Source organism: Schistocerca piceifrons, chromosome 5, assembly GCF_021461385.2.
Source record: "Schistocerca piceifrons isolate TAMUIC-IGC-003096 chromosome 5, iqSchPice1.1, whole genome shotgun sequence".
Taxonomy (NCBI): Eukaryota; Metazoa; Arthropoda; class Insecta; order Orthoptera; family Acrididae; genus Schistocerca; species Schistocerca piceifrons.
The window spans coordinates 564,629,968-564,640,996 of NC_060142.1; the positions used below are offsets into that span (position 1 = coordinate 564,629,968).

The 11,029-nt window shown below is 37.5% G+C and overlaps 1 protein-coding gene across 1 annotated transcript in view; it reads left to right on the top strand.

The window, feature by feature from the left end:
* Positions 1 to 4,530, top strand: part of LOC124798442 — a 70,921-nt gene extending 66,391 nt beyond the window's left edge. The window contains exon 3 of the mRNA XM_047261859.1: positions 1,959 to 4,530. Coding sequence (XP_047117815.1) covers positions 1,959 to 2,606 — 648 coding nt within the window. The 3' untranslated portion in view covers positions 2,607 to 4,530. The remainder of the gene's footprint in view (positions 1 to 1,958) is intronic.
* The last annotated feature ends 6,499 nt before the right edge of the window (positions 4,531 to 11,029 follow it).

The following is an 11,029-nucleotide window of genomic DNA, read 5'->3' on the forward strand; positions in this document are numbered from 1 at the left end:
CAGGATTGGCCAGAAACCTGTAAGTGGGCTTGACAAGATCCTGGATACAATTTGGAAGCCTCTCCTTGTGAATGTAGGGGTTGTTACCCCTCTGAGCTTGTACATATTTATACCAGCTAATGTGGCACAGACTATGAATAGGGTGTTCATCTGTTGACAACATGTGGGAATATGTAGCCCATACTGCACTTTTCATATCATTTACACTGGATAGGTTCTGTGTGATAGCTTTGCCATAATACACTTGAAGAGAGTCTATCATCTTCTTTGTGAGTCTGGTGTGTCCACCAATGCCCTTTCCATCTTCCAACTTTTTGCCCTTCATGTCACTGACAAGTTTCCTCAATCTTGAGCCCATTCTCTTCTGGATGTGACCTACGCATTCAAGTTTCTCAGTTGAAAGTTCTCCATAAGGTTTGCTCTCATTCACAGACTTGAATGCTCTGGAGTCACCATCCCCAAGATATTTCACATATCTGACACAATGTTCCTTGACAGATCTCTTAAAAATAATTTGCATACCAGCTCCTTCCATTCCACCACTAGAATCAGAAAATGTTTTCCTGCAGTTATGTCCTTTTATATCTTCTTCACATTCTGCACTGAGTGCACAGTTATGGCAGAATCTGCTCATAACTTGAACATTTAGTACCTCCCCTGTGTCAATACTTATGACACTTGACACACCATATAAAGACGTATGCCCTCTTTTCATGAATGTACCATCACGACACAACAAGATCTGTCCTTACATGACCAGAATCGTTCTCATCTAATGGGTCATTGTTTGCAATAGCTTCTACTGTAGCTGCTATCATACTGTCCTCACACATGTCAGAAATTATGTTTTCCAGTACACAGTTTATTTGTGTAAATTTCAGGCATGGTGCTGGCATATTCATTATTCCGCACAATAAATTTCCCCCTTCTCTCCCAACTCCAATGCACCTCAATCCATGGGTAAACCTCATTTTAGCTTCATAGTACCAGTTTTTACATTTAGAAGTTTTGAATTAGCTATCATCATCGCATTTTTTGCACACAATATGCAGATTGGCTGCCAAGCCTACTCCCTTACGATCATCTATAATCTGAATGTTATCACTACCACACGTCTTACAAACATAAGAAAATTTCACTGCTGCAGTCAATAATTCAAGGTCAATTAACCTAAATCCAGTGTACCGAGATTCATCAGTGTAGTATGCACCATTCACCTCACCAATTTTTCGCTTGGAGCTGCTAGGAGGTGAGTTCACATTTTCAGCAGGTGTTCTTACTTCGGACGTAGCCTCATTGCTGGTTTCTCATTGTTTCTCACATCTTCCATTCACTAACTTATTCAAATGCAGATTATTCAGTTTTTTGTTCACTGAGCCAGTATTGAAGTGCTGCTTCAAAACATGGGTGTGGCAGGGAGGCTGTGTTGCACTTTTAATTAATTTTCAGGCACTTCGGATCTGATTTCAACACTGAAACTTTGGGAACTTATTGTCCATGAGTTGTACTAACAAATAAAAAATAAATCTAAAATTGACATTTTTGGTCAATTTCATCAACATCCCTCCTTAATATCCTCCTTGGCAAAATAAACATGCTAACTTTGTTTACTATATTGCCCACAAGGATTTACCTAACAAAATAGGAAGATAAATATATGCAAAATATATAAGCATTTTTTCTCACAGACAAGAAAATATTGTTTTTTGAGATCATGGGGAATATTGTAACAGAGATTAATGAGTTTTACCAGGAACATTAAATATCTATGCAATACTACGTCTTAACTACAATTCATTTTTCTGGAATAAATGTATGTGCACAAAATAATTAAAGATAGTGTTCATAAATAGCATATCTTAACAGGCACTGCAAATGTTCCATTTATGGATATCAATGAATTCTTGTGCTTTAAGATGTTATGACTTATTAACTTCACAATTAATTTTATATTTCAGGTTGTTATTGAAAATTCGCATATCAAAGATATTCGACTACATGCATTTAATGTTGAAGCTGAAACATTCATAATGGTAAATAATTCAGGATTCAGATCAGTAATGCCTGGAGGATTCATCATTTCTGCACATCACATTGAAATAAGTAGAAATAGATTTGGTTATTTAATGACTAGGTCATTAGAAAACATAAGATCAAATTTATTGTCGCATTCTACCAACCCCATCTACATTTTTAAGCAGAATTACATTGAATCTGCAGATGTAGGATCTCTTCACTGTAATGTTTCTTCCTTTACTGAACATAATGGTATAATATACATATCAGATAATAAATTTGTCTGTTCATGTATTCATTTAAGTTGGATCACACAAATTGCAGATTCAGAACCAGAACTTGCTCAGTTTTACAAAACACTATTGGAAAATGATAAAAATAATACTTGCTCTATAGGTCTGTGCAGTTTCCCCCTCAGTTCACTGCGAAAAATGATAAACACAGAATATCAGTGTGTTGCAAACATTACTTATGATGAAATATGTAATCTTTATGCCATTTTTTCTATTTCTAGAAGCTCTTCCCAACAGGCCAACTATCTTGCTGTTTTACTATTGGTTATAGCAGAAATAATAGTCACATCACAATAAACTTGTATGCATTATTCTGACTGTTCTTGTTGTAAATTTTAAAAGTGGAAATGAAAAGTAGCATATAATTTCTCGGTCAGAATATACTTGATATATAAATGAAGAATGTACATAATGCTTTCCATGTCAATCAAACGTAAAACTATCCAGAAGCTAAAAGGTAACCAAGAGACATTCCATAAATTTGACAAAAAGATGTAACTGCAACAAAAGTAAAACATATTAATGAGTACTGGCACTGCAGGATGTAAATGCCTGAATTTCAATGTCCTGCTACTGATGTACTTGGAAAAGTTAGTTTTAATTTGATAGGAAAATTGTGACCTTCAGGGCTGTGAATGTATTAAACTGAAGTTCACAAGGGAAGTTTGTTGACCAGACTGAATAGCAAACTTGTGAAGTAGAGGACATGAGTTTAGCTATTCAACCACATCTCGATTCACTGACTTTCAGACATCATATAATCTACAAAAAGATCTGCTCTCTCTCTCTCTCTCTCTCTCTCTCTCTCTCTCTCTCTCTCTGTGCAAGATGCTTTGTGTTTTTTTGTTAGAATGACATATTGTTATCAGTTTTCAAGAAAGCCCTTGAAGATCTTGTTGTAACTATCATAGACAGATTTTTATTCAACACAAGAATATGAATAGAGAAGTACACATTTGGAACTCAAAGCTGCGAAGTTACAATACTGAGAATTGTGTGACATTGCATGACTTGAGGAAACTCCAGAGAGACAGCAGAATCCACTGACAGCACACATAGGATCTTATATAACACAGTCTACAGCAAGTGCCCAATTACAGTCAATGTCACAATGGATGGATTCTGCTGGTGGCACAGTAATACTAATGTAAGGCAGTACCACAGATGCAATAAAGTTGAATGACTATGCTGCAGCCTTTATGCAATGGGGACATGGCCCATACAAGTTAGCATGAACTAATAAACTGGCAGTTCCGATATGTATTCTGTGGTGGAACCTTAGGTGGTGTGCTTCTTTGAGCAACCCAAGTGTGCTACTGAGACAGATATCCATAGATGAAATAGCTACATATGGTTGAAAGTGCCAGTCCTCTGAAGCAGTGAAGGAAGGATGACTGGAGCTCATATACCATCTTCAGGGTCCACTGTGAAGTTTTGTGACAGTGCTCACTGCAGAAGATATGTCTCATTGTCTGGCAGCACCATACAACCTGTTCAGCTAGGGTTGGAACTGAGGGCATTCGAATCAATGCTGGCCAGCCATGGTATATAATTGGTGCCCAGCAGCATATTCATTTTAGCAAAAATTCTCCACAGTCACAGCCAAGTCATACACAGTGGCAGAGGGGTGATCCAAAGGTCATTATTTAATGAGCCCACTGTTATGAAGTTCTGAGTTGCCCATGGGCATAATGACTTTACCCAAGGCACTGTGTACCACCAGAAGTGAAACAGTTGCTGCAGATGTACTTGCTGGACATGACAGCAGTGATGGTGGAAGTGGCTACACAGATGTAGCTGGTTGATTTGAAGTCAAAAAGTACCATGATTGGTGGCTATTGTTTACAAGGATGTGAGGTCACCATACACACATTCACTATGCTGTCAATTATACTAGGCACTTACCAAAATAACCACATCCAAATAAGAGCACCTTTATGGAAATGAGGGGATCATTTTGAACACGTATGGGAAGCAGGCAGCTGAAGAAGTGAGAATAGTCCAGAATTATCTAGTGTGGAATAATTCTACAGGGATTTTGCCATTCATACATGAAGGCTCATATCAAAGCATTATGCTCCTGAATGTATGTGTAGTTTTGCGTGGTAAAAAATCAGTAGTCGGCATTAAGTAATAATTTGCTTTTATCAAACGTGTCAGTATATCAGTTTGTTTCCAAAGAGAAATAATTTGTTCGGGTATAAATTCAAAAGATCTTTAAAAGAATAGTGGGCGGGGGGGGGGGGGGGGGGGGGGGGGGGGGGGGGGCGGCAGCACAGCTTCCGTCTCTTTTCAACAGTATGTTCCCTCAAAAACTGCATAACATTTTACAGTGCTGTTTAGTGCATTACCATGAAAACCAGAAATGTTAAACAGCTGCATTACAGCAACCTGGATTAATGTCAGAGTTTTAAATTGTTTACTCAAATAAACTGATATTAGTTTTTTAACTTTTAAATATTTCTAATCACTCATCACTTTTCAGGTAATTTAATGTAATATTTTTCACTGGTATATAATTTATATCAACTTTCTTTTCAGTAATACTCAAAATATTCAGTCTTAAATCTCCATTCATCATATATAGCCTGAAATTAATATATTGTCTAAATTGCTATCGTATTTAGATTTCAATTTTGATGTGGTTTATCAGTGATTTATGAATTCTGTTTCAAATATACAAGGTTAATAATTTCAGGTAAATGTCACAAATAAAAATTCATCAAACAACTCCTTATTGGTTTTCAAAACTTCCATTATAAAAATATGTTACATTTATTAACAAGCATGCGAAAGCAAATGAGACTGAAAATGAACCAATACAAGATTACTTTAACACTGATATCTTCTTGTCTTTTCTTTTTTTCCAATTACAATAATCATCAGCAGTATTCCTAACACAGCAGAACACATCTTCTGTGAGGAGTGGCTGTTGGGTAAGAAATAACTCAGTTAGCATCTCTAAATCTGCAGACCACACTAGACGATCCGTCAGCTTTTACCATGGTTCCACATTGAACACATAACAAATAAAAAACACAAACATCCAGTAGTATTTAGACAATGACACTTATTAATCCAACAAAATTAATTGCCATGCATTGAAATAAGTAGCATGACGCACTTAACCATGTACAGTGATGGCAGTGTGCTCTGTAGTGGTACAGCTCCAAATGTTGAAACACAACACACATACTCGTAAAGTCCAGTTAATGCCTGTCTTATAATTTCCCTAGCTACATTTGTCATGTGACATTCAAATATGCATGTTAGATTTTCCACTTTCCCCTTACTCTAGGAGTAGATTAAGAAGGAAATCAATTATGGATGATATTATTGGTGGTAAAAAATTGAAATTTATTCCTAGATGAACTGTGGGCCATTATCAGAGATGACAGTATGTGGAAACATTATTCCAAAGAATTTGGTAAGTGCCTTCAATATCTCCTGTTATGTTTGTGCATTTATAAACAATGCTCAGGCAATTAGAAAGAGAAGGGACTTTAATCAACTGCATCAACTTTAAGAATGGATTCAAAAATTATATGAATTGGCTGCCACAGATGCATGCGATTGGCCATAATGCGAAAGAGGCAATCAATGATATATCACTTTTGCTATGTTCTGTGACAGTCAGTATCTTACTGTTATCGGTGTCATAGTTTGCCTCTGAGTTTCAGTTGTGTACTACTATTTTCATAGCCATTGTGCTCAATAAACATCTGCCTACTTCGGATAGAACAATCTTTTCATGTCACGTCTTGTCACATTCTACATTTCATTAACAAGTATGTGAATGAGTCTAATTCCTGTTATATTTTTTGTATCTACACTGCTATCATGTTAATAAGAAAGAATGACATTCTTCTATATTGCATCATTTTCCTTCCCTTTTTTCATTCTGTCTGTTTTTTTTCCCTCAGTCAGCACCTCACTGGTGATAATTCTTTGATCAAAGATGTTGTTTCAAGCACTTATAATAACTGTCTCTGACTACTTTACATAACTGGTACTTTTGGGGATGTGTTAAATTCATTGTATTTCAAACTTCCTGTGTACCTCTTAGAGAGTAGTCACAGACTACATACACTTAATAAGAACTTTAAGAAACACCTTCCTTCTCTTTCTCGCATTTTAACATTATGTGAAGTGATGGATGATGATCAACCATTTTGAAATTTTACTATGTTTTCACAAAACATGATCATTTGCAAATAAGTATCTTACTGTTATATTTTATAATATGCAGTTACATTTGTATTAAGTGCTTCAAATAAAGGAGCAGGTCATTATGTTAGTTTGTCGCATTGAACATTCACTGTGTTTTTAACAATGTAGTCATTGGTTTAGTCTCTGTGGCCAATGGTAACCTTATAACCCTTACGATTTTAATAGTCATGGGCAGAATTATTGACTATTTTCACAGACTACATACACTATTATATACTTTGCCTCGGTTAATAATTCATTTAGAGATTATTTCACCATTTTACAATAAAACAATTGCTACTGCAGTCTCAGGAAGGGAAGTGAACTGTGCCCAGGAAAATGTACCAAACAAGGTGGAATAGGGGTAAGATACTGAACTTGCACTAGTGCAGTTCAAATCCTTGTTTAGTTAACCAGATTCAGGTTTTCCACAGTTTCCGTGAACTGCTTAAGGCAAAGCATGATCAATTTCTTTCCCCCTTTTTTTATGATCCAAACTTGTGCTTTGTCTTAATGATGTCACTGTTAAACCTTAATCTTCCTTTTCTATCGTTATCTACAAAAAGTATTGTTTTCTTCAGTGTGTGCTTCTGAGTGTTCTGCTAAGTTATTCTTTCCATTTTATGCACACCATTAATCAATCAAGCGAAAAAGCCTGAAAAATCATATTAAAGTTATACCAAAGTCATTAAAGTTAGTTTTCATGCATGCTATTGTCTTTGATGGTATTAATTGTGTGACAATAGTCTTAGAAGAATATTCGTGTTTTGTCTCTTGCTATTTTTAACATTACCATTCTCAAACACTGTCCAATTTGATATCCTAGTCCATAGCACAAATACGGTAACATTTTCTTCAAAAGATCTCATTACTTAATTTTCCTGTTATGCTTTTGTTCCTTGCATACATAAGAATGATAATGTGCAACCAAACTTGGAATAATTCCATGAGAAACCAAGTATTTCACTTATATTTTCAGCAGAAACAAACAGCATTTATAGATTGAACAGTGTGTCATGCACCAGGCAGACATGGATGTCAATTGCACATGTAGTCAATTTGATATTGTAAAAAATTAAAATTTATGAAAGCCAGTTTCTCAACTTGGGTACTCTCTATCAGCTATTTTCTGTTTTGCTCATGTAGCAAAGAACTGTTGATCCTAATATTAACATTAAAAACATATTTTTTACTGCATGTAATTTCCAATGTGTTTCACAGTTCCTCATATGAAATGTCAGATACAGTTTTTAGAACCAATGAACTGATTTCAATACTAATTTAATCTTTATTGTTAAATGATTTCTACTTAATGTAATATTTCAGAATTAAAACTTGAACTGGAAATTGTGTTATATTTTTCTGTGTGTTCAGAATAAAGAAATCTGAACTGCAGATATGATGGCAGCTATTAAGATAACTTGTGCAAAGACCAACAGACCTGTAATCTAATTCAGCCAGTTTTTTGTTTTATATTTCATTGTATTGGTGCATGATAACAGTATAAAATTCTTATGAATGTAACAGATGAAATAAAGATGTGCAAAATATGAAAATGAAGGACTTTCTTTGCAAATCTTAATCTTGAAATTCCTACAAAGTTAAACTCTCGCAGCAAACACAGTACTAGCTCTGGTATTGTCATGATGCATTTCCTCCCTGATGGTAAGTTTTAGAATATCACTTTTAATACAGATTGATGAAACAAAGGTGTATGAATTCACAATCACCAGTACAGAGAACCTGGCCTAATGAATCAGATATAATTTTTTGTGTTGCTGAAATGTAAATGATGTGAAAATAATGTCAACATAAAAGCAAACCCTGTAAAATATGTAATTAGAAGAATTCAAAATGTAGTTCTTCAGGCTGTCCTGATGGTCCGCTTACATCTTGAGGTGTCGTGTCTTCTGCTGGATATAAGTGCCATCAACACACAGTGTTTCAACAACTTGACTCATGGTCTACATCATGTGGTACCTATGACTGTTAGTCAAGTGGACTGGGTCCAGTGTTTATACCTGCTGCCTCCCCTCTTCATAGTCAGCCCTCGGTGCTCTGTCTGCAATTCATTCCCCATGTCCTTATTCTCAGCACTTCTTTTGGAGTTCTTCTGCTGCAACCATTTCACTTTTGGCAACTTCAGTGCATGATCCCAGATATTGCTGAGCTACTACCCAGTGTCATCTTCATGAGGTTTTCCACCAACTTTATCTCTACTGACTTTACTGTTAACACTGTCCCAGTATCTGGCGTCTGTGCCAGAAGCCTCATTTATTTTTTATTGATCAAGGTCCACAGTCCTAGTTGTCTGGCCAATGTAAGACTTTGATGTTATGCTTCTTGAGAATACTGTTGGTCTTGGCAGAAATACTATTTACGTCTGAATCCAAGACAAGGATTTTACCAAATTTTTTTGCCCGGAAGTAGGCAGTCATCCTACATTCACAGCATATGATGCAGAGTTTTCCTTTTCCTTATCAAACAGAACCTTAAGCTTCCATTATGCTGTCCCTCTACTTTCTGCCACACCTGCCACGTTAACCTTGAACATACTTATGTGCTTGGAGCGTTGTTATATAACAGCAGGAAGTGTCTCTCACAGCAATTTTTTAATTAGATGTTGTTTGACATTGGAGATTCCACTTCTAAACTGTCTAGTACAATGTTTAATGGGTCATTGTGTGGAACAATGTGGTCCAACATCAAATTTTTTATATAAATGTGCAGTGTCTTGATGGGTAATGAATCGACCATCTTCAATGCAGATGCTCAATAATGTTCAACCTGCTGCAGAAATCTCAAAGTAGTGAGCATGGAGGGACGGCAGATAGGTGGCACTGGGTGGATTAGCCAGGAGGCATGTGAATATAGTCCACCCAAGTGCAATAAGCATTGCATCTGTATGGTGCAGTGGTTAACGTAACTGCCTAGTAAGCAGGAGATGGCGAGTTTGAATCCCGGTCTGGCACACATTTGCCACTCATTCCCACTGATTCCACATAAAGTCCTGATGCAGCTGACATCAATAGTTCCTTCCCTTCACTTTCCCTTTCCCCACTTCTACCCTCAATTTACATGATCAAATTTTTTAACAGGATGCATACATTACTATGGAGCAAATTTCAAACCCTCGGTTGTTCAGCATACAAAAGCAACAAACAATTGGGCAGTTTTGAGGAAATGTGGAGAAACAGAAGCCAACGTTGAGAGATGGTAAAAGGACAAACAATGTCTGAAAAATGTGAAGTTGACCTGGAAAGCTTTCAGTGGCCCACAGAGTGGATATCTGAAAAGTATTGAAATCTAAGTGGTGGCATTTGCGCATGAGAAACATAAAGAAGAAATGGCAGTTTCCTGGGACGTCATACAAAATAAAGCATGTGAATAGGCACAGGAACACAGTATCCAATTTAAAGCCAGCTCTGAGTGATGTACAAGGATGATGTGATGCAATGGGCTTGTGCTGCAACATCAAACAACCCTTGCTCAGTGTCATCCAGCATTGCATGTGAATGGTTGAGTATCAGTGATATATTATAAGACTAAGAAAAGAACGCTGGTTGGTTGGTTTAAAAGGGGGGGGGGGGGGGGGAACAAACCACAAGGTCATCGGTCCCTTGTTCCAAAGGAAACAATGCCACAAGGGTGAGAATAAGGCAATGAGACTTACAACTCAAAACAGAATGAAAGGAAAAACCACAACAACAACTGAAGGACAACAAACACTTAAATGGACAAAAGGGGACAAGAAAACCACAAAGACGCGAGAAACAGATACAAGAGGTTACAACAATAAAGCAGGTTACCATGGCTGGCTGACCATGAGGATAAAAAAGAAAAGCCAGCCACTCTGCAACATACACTCCTGGAAATTGAAATAAGAACACCGTGAATTCATTGTCCCAGGAAGGGGAAACTTTATTGACACATTCCTGGGGTCAGATACATCACATGATCTCACTGACAGAACCACAGGCACATAGACACAGGCAACAGAGCATGCACAATGTCGGCACTAGTACAGTGTATATCCACCTTTCGCAGCAATGCAAGCTGCTATTCTCCCATGGAGACGATCGTAGAGATGCTGGATGTAGTCCTGTGGAACAGCTTGCCATGCCATTTCCACCTGGCACCTCAGTTGGACCAGCGTTCGTGCTGGACGTGCAGACCGCGTGAGACGACGCTTCATCCAGTCCCAAACATGCTCAATGGGGGACAGATCCGGAGATCTTGCTGGCCAGGGTAGTTGACTTACACCTTCTAGAGCACGTTGGGTGGCACGGGATACATGCGGACGTGCATTGTCCTGTTGGAACAGCAAGTTCCCTTGCCGGTCTAGGAATGGTAGAACGATGGGTTCGATGACGGTTTGGATGTACCATGCACTATTCAATGTCCCCTCGATGATCACCAGTGGTGTACGGCCAGTGTAGGAGATCGCTCCCCACACCATGATGCCGGGTGTTGGCCCTGTGTGCCTCGGTCGTATGCAGTCCTGATTGTGG